General features: G+C 40.9%; 2 protein-coding genes across 2 annotated transcripts; both read left to right on the top strand.

Annotated features, from left to right (window-relative positions):
- The first annotated feature begins 368 nt into the window (after nucleotides 1-368).
- On the top strand, nucleotides 369-1343 carry OR6E1 (olfactory receptor family 6 subfamily E member 1). Its single transcript, NM_001390741.1, has one exon. It carries the CDS (start codon nucleotides 369-371, stop codon nucleotides 1341-1343), a length of 975 nt encoding a protein of 324 aa, NP_001377670.1.
- Nucleotides 1344-14288: 12945 nt separating this feature from the next.
- Nucleotides 14289-15263, top strand: OR6E1C (olfactory receptor family 6 subfamily E member 1C). The gene has a single exon (NM_001390740.1). It carries the CDS (start codon nucleotides 14289-14291, stop codon nucleotides 15261-15263), a length of 975 nt encoding a protein of 324 aa, NP_001377669.1.
- Nucleotides 15264-22365: the final 7102 nt, after the last annotated feature.

Here is a 22365-nt window from a genome sequence, read left to right as displayed (position 1 = left end):
GATCAATGGATACAGGATTTGCAGAGAAAATATTTTACTTTATTAGAGAGACCACTTAAAACATTTGGACAAATATAGGAAAAGACATCATCTGATTAAGAAGAAATAAAGGGACACACACTTCCTAACATAAATAAGAAAAACAGAAAAAGAATTGATAAAGGCAAAACTTTCCCCAAAGAATACCAGACAACTGAATCAAAATATGTGACTTGATGCTAACTGAGTGTGAGGGACATGGACAACCAGCGTGATGAGGGAGGAAAAGGGACCTGCAGGTTGAAGAAATAAAGGATTCCTTCAGCTCAAAATCCCTCTTTCCTTTCAGTTCCAAGTGACCTCACATCCCCAGAACATCACGACTCTTGATGCTGCACACTGCTGATTGGGCATTCCCAGCAGAGGCCAGAGGAGCCATGGGGAACCACACCACTGTGACCGAGTTCATCCTGCTGGGGCTCTCAGAGGCCTGTGAGCTGCAGATGCTCCTCTTCCTGGGGCTCCTCCTGACCTACCTGCTCACTCTACTGGGGAACCTCCTCATCGTGGTCCTCACCCTCATGGACAGGCGCCTCCACTCCCCCATGTACTACTTCCTCCGCAACTTTGCCGTCCTAGAGATCTGGTTCACCTCGGTCATCTTCCCCAAGATGCTGACCAACATCCTGACTGGAAACAGGACCATCTCCCTGGAAGGCTGTTTCCTACAAAGTTTTCTCTATTTCTTCCTGGGCACCACAGAGTTCTTCCTACTGGCAGTGATGTCCTTTGACAGGTATGTGGCCATATGTAACCCCTTGCGTTATGTCACCATCATGAGCAAAAGGGTCTGTGTCCAGCTAGTTCTTTCTTCATGGATCACAGGGTTCCTTCTCAACATCATTCCAGGTTTCCTCACATTTCAGCAGCCCTTCTGTGGTCCCAATATCATTGATCATTTCTTCTGTGACAACTTTCCACTCCTGGAACTCATATGTGCAGACACAAGTCTGATGGAAATTCTAAGTTTCATCCTGGCCAACGTCAGCCTCCTGGGCACTCTGTCCGTGACGGCTACCTGCTATGGCCACATCCTCCACACCATCCTGCACATCCCCTCAGCCAAGGAGAGGCAGAAAGCCTTCTCAACCTGTTCCTCCCACATCACTGTTGTCTCTCTCTTCTATGGCAGCTGCATCTTCATGTATGTCCGGTCGGGCAAGGGCGGCCAGGGGGAGGACAGGAACAAGGTGGTGGCCTTGCTCAACACCGTGGTGACCCCAGTGCTCAATCCCTTCATCTACACCCTCAGGAACAAACAGGTGAAGCAGGTGTTTAGGGAGCAGGTGAACAAGCTCTTCTAATAAACCTGTGGATCCAAGAGGCTACACATAAGATCCCCACTCAAGCTAAGGGAACGCCAGGGCTCTGCAACAGATGGAGGCTTTCTCATCCACAAAAAGCTTGATGACATGTTTCTAGGGTGCCAGTCACTGTGAAACTAAGCATCAACCCATAAGCTCTGTGGCCCCTCAAGGCAATTTTAGTAATTATCATATTTGTATATTTCGCTTCATTCCATCTATATACCTGGCTTTCCAGCAGATACAAATTCTTTGATGAGAGGTACTGGCTCTGTAATTCACCATAAGCCTCGAAAACCAATCTGTTGTGATAGACCATATAAATACTCAGAAAGTACTTTCAGATTGATTTTGTGTTTCTGTTTCTCCAACAACTTCAAGGGAGAGGAGAACACTGTTAACACTGTCCTCGTCTTGTCACAGTAATATATCCGTAAGAATTCAAAAAATAAGGTTAGTTGTTTATTATCCTGCATATAAGCTAATACTAAACTCTTTGTTTAGTATTAAAATTCATAGATATTCATCATTCCTATTCCAAGTAACCTGGTTGGTTACTTCCCTGAGCCCCTGTTTTCTCATCTGTAAAATCAGGATCCGTTTCAAAGCATTATGATAAAAGTCAAATGAGATACTCTATGCAAGAATCTTAAATAGTGACTGGCACATAACAAGTCTCACTAAATGTCAGTTTCTTTCATTCGTATCTCATCCTACCTTCCCTCTCTTCCTTTTAAATCTCACATTTGTTAAGAAAACTTTTCTGTTTGCTAAAACTATATATTTTATATTCAGAATATCCTATTTATCTTATACAAAGTTAAATACAGTATTAAACCTATTAAAATTTGTTACTAAGATATTCATTATTTTCATGAAAAATAAAATTAAGTCATATTGGTAAATAATCAAATATTAACTAAATAATGAGATCAATTCATATGTTAACTTATCCCAAAATAATTATTACATGAATGCCATGTCCAAGGAAATGCACATTTCAGTGGATAACACTTAATTTATGCTTTCAAAGAATTTGAAATCTAATAAGGAAGATAGAAATGACACAAATAACTATATTTTAGGGTATAAAATGATCTTTATAAGAAAATACCATGGGTAACTCTTCAGTAACAAATAGTAAAACCTAGAGAAAATGAACGAATCCCTAGAGAATGAGAATTTTCAAAAATGTAAAAAGAAATAGAAAACTTAACTGGCCCAATCACCATAGAAAGATGTCAAGAAAGGATTATATAGCTACTATGAATTAAAACCTATGTTTTCAATAACAAAAACAGCTCTTCTACAAGTGGCTAATAAGTACATGAAAAGATGTGCAGCATCAACAATCATTCAGTATAGTTCAGTTGCTCAGTTGTGTCTGACTCTATATGACCCCGTGAATCGCAGCACGCCATGCCTCCCTGTCCATCACCAACTCCCGGAGTTCACTCAGACTCACATCCATCAAGTCAGTGATGCCATCCAGCCATCTCATCCTCTGTTGTTCCCTTTTCCTCCTGCCACCAATCCCCCTCACCATCAGAGTCTTTTCCAATGAGTCAACTCTGGGCATGAAGTGGCCAAGGTACTGGAGTTTCAGCCTCAGCATCATTCCTTCCAAAGAACACCCAGGACTGATCTCCTTCAGAATGGATGGGTTGGATATCCTTGCAGTCCAGGGGACTCTCAAGAGTCTTCTCCAAAACCACAGTTCAAAAGCATCAATTCTTCGGCGCTCAGCTTTCTTCATAGTCCAACTCTCACATCCATACATGACCACTGGAAAAAACATAGCCTTGACTAGACGGACCTTTGTCAGCAAAGTAATGTCTCTGCTTTTCAATATGCTATCTAGGTTGGTCATAACTTTTCTTCCAAGGAGTAAGAGTCTTTTAATTTCATGGCTGCAGTCACCATCTGCAGTGATTTTGGAGCCCAGAAAAATAAAGTCTGACACTGTTTCCACTGTTTCCCCATCTACTTCCCATGAAGTGATGGGACCAGATGCCATGATCTTCATTTTCTGAATGTTGAGCTTTAAGCCAACTTTTTCACTCTCCTCTTTCACTTTCATCAAGAGGCTTTTGAGTTCCTCTTCACTTTCTGCCATAAGGGTAGTGTCATCTGCATATCTGAGATTACTGATATTTCTCCCAGCAATCTTGATTCCAGTTTGTCCTTCTTCTAGCCCAGTGTTTCTCATGATGTACTCTCCATATAAGTCAAATAAACAGGGTGACAATATACAGCCTTGATGTAATCCTTTTCCTATTTGGAACCAGTCTGTTGTTCCATGTCCAGTTCTAACTGTTGCTTCCTGACCTGTATATAGGTTTCTCAAGAGGCAGGTCAGGTGGTCTGGTATTCCCATCTCTTTCAGAATTTTCCAGTTTATTGTGATCCACACAGTCGAACGCTTTGGCATAGTCATTAGGGAAATGCAAATTAAAATCACAATGAAATATTATTTTATAGCCATAAGATGGATATTATTTTTTAAAATTTTCTTGAACAGATTATACCAAGTTTTGGCAAGCATATGGATAGATTAGAATTCTGGTGCATTGCTGATGAGAGTATAAAATGATTCAGCCACTGTGGAAAACATTATGGCACTTCCTAAATAATGTAAACATAGATTTAGTGTATCATCCAGCAATCTCACTTCTAGATATAAACCCAAAAGAATTGACAGTAAGGACTTGAACACATATTTTTACATCTGTGTTCATAGCAGCACTATTCACAACAGCCAAAAAGGTAAAAACAACTCAAATGTCCATGGACAAATGAATGGATAAACAAAATGTGGTACGTACATACATTGGAATAGTATTCTGCCTTAAAAAGAGATGGAATTCTGATAAATTAAATGCTACAACATGTAGGAAACTTGAAGACATATGCTAAGTGAAATAAGCAAGACATAAGAGGACAAATACAGTCAGATTCCACAATATGAGGTATAGAGTGAGCAAAAAAAAATCATAGAGACAGAATGTAGAATGGGGGTTACCAGGAAGTGTGGGTAGGAATGGAGCGTTATTATTTGATGAATATAAAATTTCAGCTTGGGATGATGAAAAAGTTCTGGACATGGATAATGGTGATGATCTCACAACAATGTGAATGTACTTGACACCACCAAACAGTACACTTTAGAATGGTTAAAATGAGAAATTTTATATTATTATGTATTTTGCCCAATAAGAAAAGTACAGATTCCAGGGCAAAAACAAAACTGCATTACTTTGACTTCCTCCCTTTCTCTTATTTCTCAGTCAATCCATCAGCAAATTCTGGGGATTATACATTCAAAATATGTACTAATCCACCATTTCTTACCACCACCACTACCATCTTTGTCCATATAACCTTCCCCTTCCTCTAGGAAATCCATCCCTACCTGCCACACCAATCCCATGCCCATACCTCTGGAGGAGGACAGGGTTAGCAAACTCAGGTGAGGGGGAGGTGGACTTGCATAGTTAACACAGAGGAAGCCAAAACAACACACCCTTTCTCTCTGAAGATTTCCTGCCTGAAACAGGACTTATGCATCGATAGAAATACAATTTACTTTAAATGAAGTTCAAAACTTTAACAATTACATAGGACCAGACAATTAATAATCCCATTCTTTGAACAAATGGTGAATGAAGGACTTCTAAAAGTATACATATGCCCATCATCGCAGCACTGTTTATAATAGCCAGGACATGGAAGCAACCTAGATGTCCACCAGCAGATGAATGGAGAAGAAAGCTGTGGTACATATACACAATGGAGTATTACTCAGCCATTAAAAAGAATGCATTTGAATCAATTCCAATGAGGTGGATGAAACTGGAGCCTATTATACAGAGTGAAGTAAGCCAGAAAGAAAAACACCAATACACTATACTAACACATATACATGGAATTTAGAAAGATGGTAACGATAACTCTGTATGGGAGACAGCAAGAGACACAGATGTATAGAACAGTCTTTTGGACTCTGTGGGAAAGGGCAATGGTGGGATGATTTGGGAGAATGGCATTGAAACATGTATATTATCATATGTGAAACGAATTGCCAGTCCAGGTTCGATGCACGATACAGGATGCTCAGGAATGGCGCACTGGGATGACCCAGAGGGATGGGATGGGGAGGGAGGTGAGAGGGGGGGTTCAGGATGGGGAACACGTGTATACCCGTGGCAGATTCATGTTGATGTATGGCAAAACCAATACAATATTGTAAAGTAATTAGCCTCCAATTAAAATAAATAAATTTATATTTAAAAAAGTAAAAATTATAAAATTATACACATGCCCAGAAACTTTGCATTACTGTTCTGAATTTCATATAAGGTCAAGGAAGAAATAACTTCATGAAGAGGTTTAAATGAACTTTCAGGAAGGATGTAGATGGAAGAATGTAAATTACAAATAAAGAATTATTTTCTATAATATGCAAAGATAAATAACCCAACAGATAATTGAGATAAGTATATACATAGACACTGACAGTAAAGTAAACTCAAAGGACCAATAGAAGTGAAAAGATGCTCAACCATATTAATGGTCATTGTTGCTGTTTAGTCCCTAAGTCTTGTCCAGCTGTTTTCCAACCCCAAGTACCCTACCCCACCAGGCTCCTCCTCTCCATAGGATTTCCCAGTCAAGAATACTGGAGTCAGTTGCCATTTCCTTCTCCCAGGATCTTCCAGACTAAGGGATTGATATCGTATCTCCTGAATTGCCAAGAGGATTCCTTACCCCTGAGCCACCATCTAGTCAAGGTTATGGTTTTACCAGTGGTCATGTATGGATGTGAGAGTTGAACTGTGGAGAAAGCTGAGTGCACAACAATTGATGCTTTTGAACTGTGGTGTTGAAAAAGACTCTTGAGAGTACCTTGGACTGAAAGGAGATCCAACCAGTCCATCCTAAAGGAGATCAGTCCTGGGTGTTCATTGGAAGGACTGATGTTGAAGCTGAAACTCCAATACTTTGGCCACCTCATGCGAAGAGCTGACTCATTTGAAAAGACTCTGATGCTGGGAAAGATCGAGGGCAGGAGGAGAAGGGGATGACAGAGGACGAGATGGTTGGATGGCATCACCGACTCAATGGACACCAGTTGGGGTAAACTCCAGGAGTTGGTGATGGACAAGGAGGCCGGGCATGCTACGGTTCATGGGGTTGAAAACAGTCGGACACAACTGAATGACTGAACTGAACTGAACTGAACTGAGCCACCAGGGAAGCCCTTGTACTAATGGTCAAGATAACTCAAGGTAAAATAATAACTCTTTTGATGGTAAAATATTTTAGACATCTAATCCAATCCCAAAGAAGGGCAATGGTAAAAAATGTTCAAACTACCACAGAATTGCACTCATTTCACATGCTACCAAGGTAATGCTCAAAATCCTTTAAGCTCGGCTTCAACCATATGTGAACTAGAAATTCCAGATGTATTATCTGGATTTAGAAAAAGCAGAGGAACCAGAGATCAAATTGCCAACACCTGTTTGATCATAGAAAAAGCAAGAGAATTCTAGAAAAACATCTATTTCTGCTTCATTGCCTATGTAAAAGCCTTTGACTGTGTGGATCACAAACTATGGAAAAGTCTTAAAGAGATGGGAATACCAGATCACCTTACCTACCTTCTGAGAATCCTGTATGCAAGTCAAGAAGTAACAGAACTGGACATGGAATAGTCAGTTAATTAGTTCAGTCATGTCCGACTCTTTGCAACCTCCATGGACTGCAGCATGCCAGGCTTCCCTGTCCATCACCAACTCCCACAGCTTGCTCAAACTCATGTTCATAGAGTCGGTGATACCATCCAACCATCTCATCCTCTGTCATCCTCTTCTCCTCCTGCCTTCAATCTCGCTCAGCATCAGGGTATTGTCTAATGAGTAAGTTCTTTCCATCAAGTGGCCAAAATATTGGAGCTTCAACTTCAGCATTAGTCTTTCCAATGAATATTCAGGACTAATTTCCTTTAGGATTGCCTGGTTTGGTCACTTTGCAGTGCAAGGGACTCTTAAAAGAGTCTTCCCCAACACCATAGTTCAAAGGCATCAATTCTTCAGTGCTCAGCTTTCTTTATGGTCCAACTCTCACATCCATACATGACTACTGCAAAAACCATAGCTTTGACTCTATGGACCTTTGTTGCCAAATAATGTCTCTGCTTTTTAATGCGTTGTCTAGGTTTGTCAAAGGTTTTCTTTCAAGGACCAAGTGTCTTTCAATTCCATGGCTGCATTCACCATCTGCAGTGATTTTGGAGCCCAAGAACATAAACTCTGTCACTGTTTCCATTGTTTCCCTACCTATTTGCCATGACGTGATGGGACTGGATGCCATAATCTTTGTGTTTCAGATGTTGAATTTTAAGCCAGCTTTTTCACTCTCCTATTTCACTTTCATCAAGAGGCTCTTAAGTTCCTCTTCACTTTGGTAATGTCGTCTGCATATCTGAGGATACTGATACTTCTCCCAGCAATCTTGATTCCAGCTTGTGCTTCTTCCAGCTCAGCGTTTCATATGATGTACTCTGAATATGAACTAAATAAGCACGGTGACAATATACAGCCTTGACATATTTGACATGGAACAACCAGGGAAGTAAAGTAAGTGTATTCCTTGGAGAGCCAGGTACTGCCATACTTGACATGCATTCTAATCTGATTTGACGATACTTTTTCAGGCTTTCCTGGTCGCTCAGATGGTCAAGAATCCTCCTGCAACACAGCAGACCTGGGTTCAGTCCCTGGGTTGGGAAGATCCCCTGGAGAAGGGAATGGCTTCTCACTCCAGTATTCTGGCCTGGAGAATTCCATGGACTGTAAAGTCCATGAGATTGCAAATAGTCGGACACAAAGAGCAACATTCACACCTCATACACAAAGTATCATCTATGCACTGTACATCATGTGACATGTGAGGCTGGATGAAGCAAATTGGAATAAAGATTGCCAGGAGAAATATCAACACCTTCAGATATGCAGATGACACCACCCTTATGGCAGAAAGTGAAGAGGATTTAAAGAACCTCTTGATGAAGATGAAAGAGGACAGTAAAAAAGCTGGCTTAAAACTCAACATTCGGGCTTCCCTAGTGGCTCAGTGATAAAGAATCTGCCTGTCAAGGCAGGAGACATGGGTTCAATCCCTGGTCCAGGAGATCCCACATGCTGTAGAGCCACTAGGCCCATGTCACGCAGCTACTGAAGCCCAAGAGACCAAGAGTGCATATTCGCCAAAAGGAAAGCCACTTCACTGAGAAGCCTGTGCACCACAGCCCCTGCTTACTGCAACTACCAAAAAGTCCAAACAGTAACAAAGACCCAGCAGAGCCAAAAATAAATAAATAAATAAAATAAAATAAAAAACTCAACATTCAAAAAACAAGATCATGGCATTTGGTCCCATTACTTAATGGCAAATGTATGGGGGTGTGGGGGAATGGAAACAGTGACTGCAGATGGTGACTGCAGCCATGAAATTAAAAGACACTTACTCCATGGAAGAAAAGCTATGACAAATCTAAACAATACTAAAAAGCAGAAACATCACTTTGCCCACAAAGATCCATTAAGCCAAAGCTATGGTTTTTGCAGTAGTCATATACAGATGTGAGAGTTGCATCATAAAGAAGGCTGAGCATCAAAGACTGATGCTTTCAAATTGTAGTGCTGGAGAAAACTCTTGAGAGTCTATTGGATAGCAAGATCAAACCAGTCAATCCTAAAGGAAATCAGTCCTGAATATTCATTGGAAGGACTGATTCTGAAGCTCAAACTTCAATACTTGGGTCACCTGATGCAAAGAGCTGAATCATTGGAAAAGACCCTGATGCTAGGAAAGATTGAGGACATGAGGAGAAGTGAATGACAGACGATGGGACGGTTAGATGGCATCATCAACTCAATGGACATGAGTTTGAGCAAACTCTGGGAGATAGTGAGGGACAGGGAAGCCAGGGTGCTGTAATCCATGGATCACAGAGTCAGACACGACTGGTAAATGAACAACAAAAATGCACTGAGTGCTCCATCAGGACACCTACGGAATAAACACCAGAATGTCAATAAGAACTGTATTAGCCTCTGGCTCCAGATATCTCATAAGGCTGTAAACAAGGTACAGGCCACAACAGTAGTCATCCCAATGCTTGTTTAAGGGAAGATCTGCTCCCATGTTCACTACGGTGTCTGTTCATTGTCATTAAGTCTTTGCTGGCTATTGGCTGGAGACATGAGTCCCTTGCCATGTGGGCTTCTCTACTGGACAGCTAATAATATGGCTTCCTTCAGAGCAAGTAAGAGAGCAAGAAAGGACATGCAAGATGGAACCACAGTCTCTTTGTAACATTCTCAAAAATGACATCTCATCCCTTTCACTGTATTCCATTCGTTAGAAGACTATCACTAGGTACAGCCACACACAAGGGGAGGGGATAACACATGGACAGGAATATCAGGAGATGGGTCATCGGGGCCACCTTAGAAGCTATCACAGGCACTATGTCAAATCGATCTGTGACACCAAGGACATAGGCTATATCATGTCTAACTGAAAATTATGAAAGTTCTGGTCAACCAGACGAGGTACACAGTTTCTACAAGCACATCTCAGCAGACGCCACCAGTGTGTGCCATGCACACTTCTTAACCTCAGCTATCCAGTCACATGAGCCTACTTCTTATAAGTTATTGATTAGTCATGACTCTTTATCAGGAATAAGGTGACTACACATGCAGTTTATATGAGGTGACCAGGTGTTTAGAAAGTGAGTTGGTAGCCATCTGACTACATTAAGGATAGCCAGACTCTCAGGAAAGATAACCCTAGTCAGATTAACCCACTCATGCACTGAGAGAACTGAAAGCCTGTCATTCATTTGCCTTTTCCAACATATCATTGGCTCCTACTCATACCATTTCTGACAGTCATGTTACATTAGCCAGTTTTCTCCAATCCACAGAATAGTTCGGTGACCAAAGAAAGTGGGATTACAAAGTAGTTATAGCTTGAATGGCCCAAGGACCAAGACGAAGACAATTTCAACATCCTTTTACAAAGATTCACATAATAGAGAGGATGCTCAACGGGGACTGGACACCATCTCTGTTTTGTTCACCACTCATAGTCATCTTCAGTACACAGTATAGAGTCTAGTACACAGTAGGTAAGTAGATACTCAAGAAACATTTATTGAATGAATGATTAATTAATTAATTAAAGGTCCTTCACCTCCACACACACTCCAATTTATTCTTCAGGTCTCAAATTGATAGAGATGGAAATACCACAACACCTTACATGCCTCCTGAGAAACCTGTATGTAAGTCAAGAAGCAACAGTTAGAACTGGACATGGAACAACGGATTGGTTAAAAATTGGAAAAGAAGTACATGAAGGCTGTATATTGTCACCCTGCTTATTTAACTTTTATGCACAGTATATCATGAGAAATGCCAGGCTGATGAAGCACAAGCTGGAATCAAGATTTCCAGGAGAAATATCAAGAACCACAGATACGCAGGTGACACCACCCTTATGGCAGAAAGCAAAGAGGAACTTCACAGCCTCTTGATGAAAGTGTAAGAGGAGAGTGAAAAGGCTGGCTTAAAATGCAACATTCAAAAAACAAGATCATGGCATCCAGTCGCATCACTTCATGGCAAATAGACGGGGGAACAAAGAAAACGGTGACAGACTATTTACTTGGACTAAAAAATCACTGCGGATGGTGACTGCAGCCATGAAATTAAAAGATGCTTGCTGCTTAGAAGAAAAGCTATGACAAATCTAGACAACGTATTAAAAAGCAGAGACATCACTTTGCCCACAAAGATCCACAGAGTCAAAGCTATGGCTTTTGCAGTAGTCATGTACAGATGTGAGAGTTGGATCATAAGGAAGGCTGAGCACCAAAGAACTGATGCTTTCAAACTGTAGTGCTGGAGAAAACTCTTGAGAGTCCCTTGGACAGCAAGGAAATCAACCCTGAATTATCATTGGAAGGACTGATGCTGAAGCTGAAGCTCCAATACTTTGGCCACCTGATGCAAAGAGTTGACTCATTGGAAAAGACCTTGGTGCTAGGAAAGATTGAAGGCAAGAGGAGAAGGGGACAACAAACGATGAAATGGTTGGACGGCATTGTCGACTCAATGGACTTGAGTTTGAACAAACTGGGGCGGAGGGGTTGGTGAAGGACATGCAAGCCTGGGTGCTGCAGTCCATGGATCACAAAGAGTCAGACACGACTTGCGACTGAACAACAACTTTATGTAACTCGATCAGGAATACCTTTCATTATCCTTCAGTCTGATTCAGGATATCCACTGAGCTCTTTTTCACACACTAATCACAATAGTAATTAATATTTATCTGATTATTTGATGTCTGTCTTCCCCACAAGAATACTGCCTATCTGTGGCATCTAGAGCCATACTTATCACACAAAAGCACATCACAAAACTTTGAATTAACTGTGTTTTTAAATGAACTTTTTATTAACTGTGTTTCTTTGTTACAGTTAAAATTCATTAGAGGTTTCACAGCTTCTCAGTCAAAACAAAGTAAACTTTAAATCCCAAAATTGAACAAAGTAAGAGGTAAGGGACCTTCTTAGGTCCTATTACCACTGACGATAATGAATCTCCAGGGAAGCAGAGCTCCAACCAGTAAGAGAATAACATGAATCTCTAGATTGGTTAAGTTTGAGCTCTGCACCTTCTGTATCTCTGAGCTTCTAAGGAGACTAAACAGAATCCCAAGCAGTCCAAGACAAAGAGTCTGCCACGATTATTTTACCCCAGAACTCTCTATGGACACCATACTCCTGGAAGGGCCAGAAACTTCTTAAGCCCAACTGAAGATGAGTTAAACTAATCAGCATCTAATTATGTCTGTCTCTGCTTTACTATATGAGGGATGGAAGAATAATTAGGCAGGTTTTCATATCCATTTCCCCAGTAAACTGGTCCATGACATGGTGATGGATCAGAAAAATAGAACCTTCCTGAGAAACTGGTGAAGTTCTGGGGAATATCCAGAGATTGTTACTTTCTGAGGACAACTGAGAATATGCAGATGGTGAGAGTCAGAGAATATTTCTTAAGAGAGATTGGTTGTTGGAAAATATGGATATTTGCAGACACCTGCGTGTACTGTGTACAAGAGAATAGGACCTGCTTGTTCCATGACCTGCAGACCATGTTTCAGCTCTGGCGCATCCTTCACTTCGCATCTCTGGTGAGCCCCCAAGAAGCATGCTCCTGTGGCAACACTGCAGAATTGGGAGTTTCCTGTGAAAACCAGGAGTCTCCCCATCATGAGAACTGCCTTGAAGACAACTGAGCATCACCTAGTATCTAATGAGGTAGTCTACATTGGTGCGATTTTTGCTGTGGGGAAGTGGACCCTGATTCCCCTGGATGCTCTGGCTGGAAGCCTGACATCTGTTTTCAGGTGTCCACTGGCGGGCTGTGGCAGAGCTCACTTCTCTGACTTTTTGCATCGTTCTCAGTATCCTGATCAAGAACAGCTGATGGCTCACAGAATCATCATGGCTTTCCTTCACTCTGTTCACGGACAGCCATTTGTTTCCCCTTTGTCTCTCTCAAACTTTTTTACCCAACTCTTAGTCCAAATGGACTCATTGTGCTGGCTTCTTTTCTGATTTTGAATTTAAGTTACTTTATAAGTGATAATAAAAATAATAAAGAGACAGAAGAAAAATCACCTGCCATCCTCCCATCCTATTATGGCAATTATGCTCATTTTCCTGTGTTCTCATCCAATTCTTCTCCATATAAATACATATGTTACACAGCTATACTGAACTGTGTTATCATTTCTCTGAGGCAGGCTTATCACATTAGTTTCTGCTCCTGTCTCAGAGAGAGTCAGCTCTTCTTCACAGAAGCTTGCCTTTACCTGTTATTTCTATAAAGGACAACCGATGGCAAGAATGCCTACTTCTTTCTCCAGATCTCTAAGTGAGTGAAGCCACTCAGTCATGTCCAACTCTTTGTGATCCCATGCACTGTAGCCTACTTTCTGCAGGATTTTCAAGGCAAGAATGCTGGAGTGAGTTGCCATTTCCTTCTCCAGGGGATCTTCCCAACCCAGGGATCAAACCCAGGTCTCCTGCATTGTAAGCAGACACTTTACCGTCTGAGCCACCAGGGAAGTCAGTAAGACACTGCTAAATAATGTAAGAACTAGAAAAAAATTATTCAAAACAAAGACATATTCTCTAAAATTGAAATTGAACCAATGTACAATTCTAAATATGAGCATTTATCATTAGTATTCTTCATTACAATTACTTAGGAATTTATCCCAAAAAGTAACCAAGATGCCTAATTTACAAATACATGTTTTGTTCCCACTGAAGAAGCAGAGTTTGGTGAAGTTAGAGAACTGGCCCCACACAAGTTAGTAAATGATGGAGCTCAGGTACAAACACGAAGTCTCTAACTCAAATGCCTCTGTAACAAGTACTAGAGTAAATTTTCCATTAGTGTTTTTGATAAAGGCCTGTGACCAATGGATACAGGATTTGCAGAGGAAATATTTTATTTTATTTGAGAGACCACTTAAAACATTTGGACAAATATGGGGAAAAAAAAAAAAAAACCATCATCTGATCAAGATTTAAAGGGACAAACACTTCCTAACAGACACAAGAAAAATGGAAAAAGAATTGGTAAAGGCAAAACTTTCCCCAAAGAATACCAGACAATTGAATCGAAGTATGTAACTTGATGCTAACTCAGTGAGGGACCTGGACAACTGGCCTGACGAGGGAGGGAAAGAGACTTGCAAGTTGAAGAAATAAAGGATTCCTTCAGCTCAAAATCCCTCTTTCCTTTCAGTTCCAAGTGTCCTCAGATCCCCAGAACATCACGACTCTTGATGCTGCACACCGCTGATTGGGCATTCCCAGCAGAGGCCAGAGGAGCCACGGGGAACCACACCACTGTCACCGAGTTCATCCTGCTGGGGCTCTCAGAGGCCTGTGAGCTGCAGATGCTCCTCTTCCTGGGGCTCCTCCTGACCTACCTGCTCACTCTACTGGGGAACCTCCTCATCGTGGTCCTCACCCTCATGGACAGGCGCCTCCACTCCCCCATGTACTACTTCCTCCGCAACTTTGCCGTCCTAGAGATCTGGTTCACCTCGGTCATCTTCCCCAAGATGCTGACCAACATCCTGACTGGAAACAGGACCATCTCCCTGGAAGGCTGTTTCCTACAAAGTTTTCTCTGTTTCTTCCTGGGCACCACAGAGTTCTTCCTACTGGCAGTGATGTCCTTTGACAGGTATGTGGCCATATGTAACCCCTTGCGTTATGTCACCATCATGAGCAAAAGGGTCTGTGTCCAGTTAGTTCTTTCTTCATGGGTCACAGGATTCTTTATCATCATCATTCCAACTTTCCTCACATTTCAGCAGCCCTTCTGTGGTCCCAATATCATTGATCATTTCTTCTGTGACAGCTTTCCACTCCTGGAACTCGTATGTGCAGACACAAGTCTGATCGAGCTTCTGGGTTTCATCCTGGCCAACGTCAGCCTCCTGGGCACTCTGTCTGTGACGGCTACCTGCTATGGCCACATCCTCCACACCATCCTGCGCCTCCCCGCAGCCAAGGAGAGGTGGAAAGCCTTCTCAACCTGTTCCTCCCACATCACTGTTGTCTCTCTCGTCTATGGCAGCTGCATCTTCATGTATGTCCGGTCGGGCAAGGGCGGCCAGGGGGAGGACAGGAACAAGGTGGTGGCCTTGCTCAACACCGTGGTGACCCCAGTGCTCAATCCCTTCATCTACACCCTCAGGAACAAACAGGTGAAGCAGGTGTTTAGGGAGCAGCTGAACAAGCTCTTCTAATAAACCTGTAGATCCACGAGGCTGCATATAAGATCCCCAGTCAAGCTAAGGGAACATCAGGCCTCTGCAACAGATGGAGGCTTTCTCCTCCACAGAAAGCTTGATGACATGTTTCTGGGGCACCAGTCACTGTGCAAGTGAGCATCAACTCATAAGCTCTGTGGCCCCTCAAGGCATTTTTAGAAATTATCAAATCTGAATAGTTCTGTTCATTCCATCAATGTCCTCTTGGCTTCCCAGAAGAATATAAGTTCTTTGATGGCAGGTACTAGCTCTACTGGAGAAGGGCATGGCAACCCACTCCAGTATTACTCCCTGGAGAATCCCATGGACCAAGGAGGCTGGTGGTCTACAGTCCATGGAGTCACAAAGAGTCGGACATGGATGAAGTGACTTAGCATGCTCACACACACGCACTAGCTCTATAATTCACCATAAGCCTCAACAACAATCCATTGTCATAGACCAAACAGTCTGTAAGTACTTTCAGTCTGATTGATCGCTTTGGGTCTGTTTCTCCAGCACCCTCAGAGGAGAGGAGTTCAGCCTTCCGGTAGCCCTGTCCTCATTTCACTCTTACACTCCTGTCACAAAAATACATCAGCAAGAACTCAAAAATAAGAATACTTACTTATTATTTTACATAGAACTTACTTATGCTTCTTTAGTATCAAAACTCTTAGAAATTCCTCATTCCTACTGAGAAAGATGCTTCTACCTACTAGCCGATTACTTCCCTGAGTCCCAGTTTTCTGATCTGTAAAAGAGGATGACAGTATCCACTCCAGAGGATTGTGATGAAATATCTGAGATATTCTATGCAAAGTGCCTCTAGTGACTAGAGGATAATAAATCCTCACTAAATGTTAGTTCCTTTCATCTGTTTTTCATTCACCTTCCCTATTTTCTTCTGATTTTCCACAGTTACTAACAAATGCTTTTTTGTTCAAAATGCCTTAAATGTTTAAAAATGTTACAAAATGTATATTTAAAATGTTATATTAAATCATATATAAAGTTACATACAGTATTTCACTTTGAAATTTGTTACTAAATTGTTTAATATTTGATGAAGTTGGACTTAAGTCATATTGGTAAATAATCAAAGATTAAATAAAGAAATTAACATATTCTTAACCAAAAATTACTACATGAATATCATGTTCAAGGAAATATTCTATGTCATCTAAGAGATAATAATATATGCCCTTGAAGAATCTGAAGTCTGATAAGGAAGATAGAAAGTACACAAATAGCTATAGTCTAGGGTATAAACTGATTTTTTTTTAAAGAAAATACTATATGTAGCTCTTCAACAATAAATTTGAAAAACAAGAGGAAATTAATGATTCCCTAGAGAAAGAGAATTTTCAAAAATCAAAAAAAGAAATAGAAAAATTAACTACACAAATTACCACAGAAAGATTTTAAAAGGCATTATGTATCTACTATAAACTAAAATACAATGTTGTCAACAACAAAAACAAACAGTTCTACAAATGGCCAATAAGGACATGAAAGATGTGCAACATCACTAATCATTTAGGGAAATGCAAATCAAAATCACAATGAGATACTACTCAACACCCATTAAGATGGCTATTCGGAGAAGGCAATGGGAACCCACTCCAGTGTTCTTGCCTGGAGATTCCCAGGGATGGGGGAGCCTGGTAGGCTGCCATCTATGGGGTCGCACAGAGTCAGACACGACTGAAGCGACTTGGCGGCAGCAGCAGCAGCAGCAAGATGGCTACTATTTTTTTCAATATTTTTATACAGAAAATAGGTAGTGTTGGCAAGAATGTGGAGAAACTAGAACTCTTGTGCACTGGGGTTGGGAATGTCTAATGGTGCAGCCACTGTGCAAAGCAGTATGGTAATTCTTAAAAAAAAAGTAAACAGATTTACCATATCATCCAGCAATCTCACTTCTGGATATACAGCCAAAAGAACAGAAAGAGCAACTCAAAGAGATATCTTTATATCCTTGTTCATAGCAGCATTATTCATAATAACCAAAAAGGCAGAAACAACACAAATGTCCACAGATAAATGAATGGATAGCCAAAAGGTGGTATGTACATTCAATGGAATATTATTCGGCCTCAAAAAGGAATAGCATTTCGGGGTTTCTCTGGTGGCTCAATGGTAAAGAATCAATCTGCCAATGCAGAAGATGCAGGTTCAGTCCCTGGTCCAAGAAGATCCCACATGCAGCAGAGCAACTAGGCTCATGCACCACAACCACTGAGCCTGTGCTCTAAAGCCTGGGAACCGCAACTACGGAGCTAGCACACCTCAGCTACTGAAGCCCATGCACCCTGGAGCCTGTGCTCTGCAACAAGAAAAGTTACCGAAATGAGAAGCCTACACATCACAAGAGCGTAGCCCCTGCTTCCTGCAGCTAGAGAAAAGCCCATGCAGCACTGAAGACCCAGCACAGTCAAAATAAATAAATGAATGATTTTTTTAAAAAAGGAATGGAATCCTGATAAATCCTACAACTTGGAGGAAGCTTGAAGACATTACACTAACTGAACTAAGTACAACATAAATGGGAATGTGTTGTATGAGTCCACTTACTTGAAGGATGGTGCTGGTAGTTTAGTCACTAAGTCGTGTCCTACTCTTCCAACCCCATGGACTGTAACCCACCAGGCTCCTCTGTCCATGGAATTTACCAGGCAAGAATACCGGAGTGGGTTGCCATTTCCTTCTCCAGGGGATCTTCCTGACCCAGGGATTGAACCCGTTCTACACTCTAGGCAGATTCTTTATCCCTGAGCCACCAGGAAAGCCATTATATGAGGTATAGAGTAATCAAAATCATGGAGACAGAAAGTAGAATGGTGGTTAACAGGGGCTGAAGGTGGGGGTAGGAATGGAGAGCTATTATTTAATGGATACAGAATTTCAGTTTGGGATGATAAACAAGTTCAGGAGATGGGTAATGGTGGTGACTGCACAACAATGTGAATATACTTGATGCCAACAAACTGTACATTTTAAAGTGGCTAAAATGGGAAAGTTTATATTATTATGTATTTTTCCACAATAAGAAAAGTACAGATTCCAGATCACAAACAAAACTACATTACCTTTGACTCCTCTTTCTCTTATATTCCACAACCAATCTGTTCATTCATTCAAAATATGTATCAAATCCAGCACTACTTACCACCACCACTATCGTCTTTCTCCATATCATCTTCCCCTTCCTGGAGGATATCCATCCACTTCTTACCACCCGAATCCTACCCCCAGGGCAGGGTTAGCAAACTCAGGTAAGGGAGAGGTGGACTTACAGACTTGACAGATGAAGCCAACAACACACACCCTTTCTCTTTGAAGATTTTCTGCTTGAAACAGGCCTTATATGGAGGAAGGAACACATTTTAACTTTAAATGAAGTTCACATTTTAACAATTATATCGGATCAGACAATTTGATAATCCCATTCTTTGAACAAATGGTGAATGAAGGACTTCTAAAATTATATGTATACCCAGAAAATTTGCATAACTGTCCTGAATTTCATCAAACGTCAAGGAAGAAATAACTACATGAACAGGTTTAAATGGACATTCAGGAAGGGGGTAGAGAATGCAAATTACAAATAAATGATTATTTTCCATAATACACAAAGATAAACAACTCAATTGATAAATGATCTAAAAAGGATATACATAGATATTTCACAGAGAAACAGACACAAAGAGCCAATAAATAAATGAAAACATGTTCAACCATACTAATAATTAGTACAACTCAAATTAAAATAACAACCCTTTTTATGATAAAGTATTTTTAATTTTCTAAAGTAATAATGATATTATGTTTTTATTTTAAAGAGTAATAGTGTTTTAATTCTGAAATATTTACAGATGAAATGATATAATGTCTTGGATTTATTCCACCATAATATGGAAAGCAGATGGCGGTCTATTGAAATAAGAATAAGAAGCCGTGACTGGGTTTTTGTTGAATCTAGGTGATGACTACATGGAAATTTGTTATACAATTTGTCTATTTTTGTATGTGCTTGAAATTTCCATATTAAAAAATTAACATAAAAAGATAATGGAAAACTTAAGAGGTCATGCGTATATGACCTTGGGGAGTACTTATGACAAAGCAGCAAGAAAAAGTGTGTAAGATGTTGCACATGCAGAATCTGGTAGGGACTGGGTACTGAAGAGATAAAACGTTGGGAGAGAAAAAATTAAACATAAACAAAGTAGATCCCCAGGTATTGAATCCAAGTAATTAAAATGATGTTATCACAGAAATAGGACAGTAAGGCAGAAAAGCTGGCTGAAGAGGAAGTACTAGTTGGCTTTGACACTTCTATTGTGGGCACTGCAAACCTGAGCCATTGCCTGTTGACTGGGAAAAGGAACTCTTCACAACAGTTTCCAATGCCATTGGAATTGTCCAAATATCTGTCTCTCATTCTCATTGTTTAGTTTACAGCAAAGAAAGCTGTCCTGAAATCGGATTGTCATAAAACCGAGAAGAAAATTATTAATATTTATAAGCTTGTCACGACTTGTACAGTTATGTCTCTATATTCAAACCCAGGCTTTCCTGGTGGCTTAAGAATCCACCTGCAGTGAAAGAGACATGGGTTCGATCCCTGGGGTGGGAATATCCCCCAGAGAAGGAAATGGCAACCCATGCCAGTATTCTTGCCTGGAGAATTCCATGGGTAGATGAGCCTGGCCAGCTACAGTCCATGGAGTCGCAAGAGTTGGACATGACTTTGTTATTAAACCACCACCATTCAAACCCAGGAAGTAGCAAACACTACTCTCTATAAGTTTGTATAAGAATCATTAATGATATCAACTAAGTTCAGGGTTTATAGTACAAGAGATTCAAAACAGATTTGTCAGCAGAATGTAAAAGACCAAAAGTTATAGAAGTATGATATCTATAAATGGTGCATCGTGCATTGAGTTCCCCATCATGACACCTCAAGAACAAAGCCTAAAAAGGCTAGAAGAGAACTGTATTAGTTATCTATTGAAGAGTCACATAATATCCCAAAACTTAGCTCCTTAAAACAACAGGCATTTATTAGCTCACAGTTTCTGAGTTAGGAATCTGAACAAGGATTGACTATGTACTTCTGGCTCCAGATATCTCCCAAGGCTGTAACCCAGATATAGGCTGGGGCAGCAGTCATCTGAACACTTTTCTGGAAGCGAATCTGCTCCCATGTTCACTCCTGTGGCTGCTCATTGGCCTCGAGCACTAACTGGTTACTGGCTACAGAAAGCAGTTTAAAGACCTGTGGGCTTCTCTGCAGGACAGCTCACAATGTGGCAGTTGGCTTCCCTCAGAGCAAGCAACAGACCAAGAGACTCATGTAAGATGGAAACCACCATCTCCTTGTCACATTCTCAAAAATGACATCTCATCCCTTTTACTACATTCTGTTTATTAGAAGGCAGTCACTAGGTGCAGCAGCACAGAAGGGATTACACAAGGACATGAATACCAGGAGGTGGGGAGGTCACGTCTCTGCTTAAAACCTTCCAATAGCTTCCACTTGCATTTGGAATGAAATCTATCCTCCTTACCAGGTATGCTATACAAAGCTCTACAAATTTTGAACCCAGCACGAGTCTCCAGCCAAATATCAATTCAGTGTCACCCTCTTCCTGATTTACTGGCCTTCTCACTTTAAGTCAAAAATACCACCTCTTTGCCATATCATGGCCTTGACATATCTTCTCTTTGCCTGGGACTCAACCAACCAGCCATCTGGTCGAGCCCTCCTCTGCATTCAAGTCTGAGCTGCAATCACAATTCCTCATGCATATCTTTTCTGTCTATCCATCTAAGGCAGAGGCAAGTCTCACTTATTTTCTCTCCTAAACCACCCAGTTCTATGCCTTCGTAGCCCTCACAGTGTCTTGTTATTACATAGTTACTCTCATGTGTTTTTCCCTTTGAATTTTAGTATGACAAAAACACTAATTTTTTTCTCTGTTCACAACCTGAGAGCTGCAGGGCTCAGAAAGCAGTGTGCTTTCTCATACGGCCAGAGGAAGAATACAAGCTCTATGAGCTGATCCCAGGAGATGCAACCAGTGTATGCCATGTACACTCCTTAAATTCAGCTGTCCAGTTATCTAGGCCTCCTTCTTATAGGTTCGTGGTGGAGCCATGACTCGTACCAGGAGTAAGATGACTACACAAGCAGTTCATATGAAGTGATCCGGTGTTTAGGGAGTGGGTTGCTGGCTCTTCACTCTTGAGGAAGAATATTCCCTGTAGTTATTCTTCCCTAGTCAGAATAACTCACTAATCCATTTAAAACAGACAACTGAAAGCCAGTCATTCATTTGCCTCTTCAAACACATCATTGGCTTCTAAAATCATACCACTTCCTGCAGTCAAGTTACATCAGCCAGTTTCATCCAGTCTGGGAAATAGTGTGGTGACCAAAGAGAGAAAGTGGGATTCCAAAGTAGATTTAACTGGAACGGCCCAAGAATGAAGACAAAGACAATTTCAAAACCCTTATACCAAGATTCCCCCAATGGACAGTAAACTTGAGGGGGACCTGGGATCATCTCTGTTTCATTCACCACTCATAGTCATCCTCAGTACATAGTATAGAACCTAGCACATAGTAGGTGCTCAATAAACATTTGTTGAATGACTGATTAAAGGTTCTTCACCCCCACACACACACTCCAGCTTATCCTTCAGATTTCAACTTTATATAACTCCATCAGGAATATATTCCCTTATCCTTCAGTCTGATTCAGGATCTCCTATGAGCTGTTCTTCAAAACACTTTTCACAATAATAATACTTGTGTGTTTAATCTCTATCTTCCCCACAAGACTCTGCCTGTCTCTGGCATCTAGAGTTAAACTAATCATGCAGTAACTCAACTAAAATTCACTGAATGTTCTAATAACTGTTTCTTTGTTACAAATAAACATCATTAGATGTTTCTGAGCTTCTCTGTCAGAACAAAGTAAACTTTAAATCCCAAAATTGAAGAAAGTAAGAGGTAAGGGAACTTTCAAGTCCCTATTAACACTGATGATAATGAATCTCCAGGGAAACACAACTCCACCCT

Source organism: Bos taurus, chromosome 10, assembly GCF_002263795.3.
Source record: "Bos taurus isolate L1 Dominette 01449 registration number 42190680 breed Hereford chromosome 10, ARS-UCD2.0, whole genome shotgun sequence".
NCBI classification, from domain to species: Eukaryota; Metazoa; Chordata; class Mammalia; order Artiodactyla; family Bovidae; genus Bos; species Bos taurus.
The sequence above is the reverse complement of the archived record's forward strand: the minus strand, read 5'-3'. Positions and strand labels throughout refer to the sequence as shown.

Coding starts and splice junctions, on each gene's coding strand:
- OR6E1C (NM_001390740.1), top strand. CDS start 14,289: ATGCTGCACACCGCTGATTGGGCATTCCCAGCAGAGGCCAGAGGAGCC.
- OR6E1 (NM_001390741.1), top strand. CDS start 369: ATGCTGCACACTGCTGATTGGGCATTCCCAGCAGAGGCCAGAGGAGCC.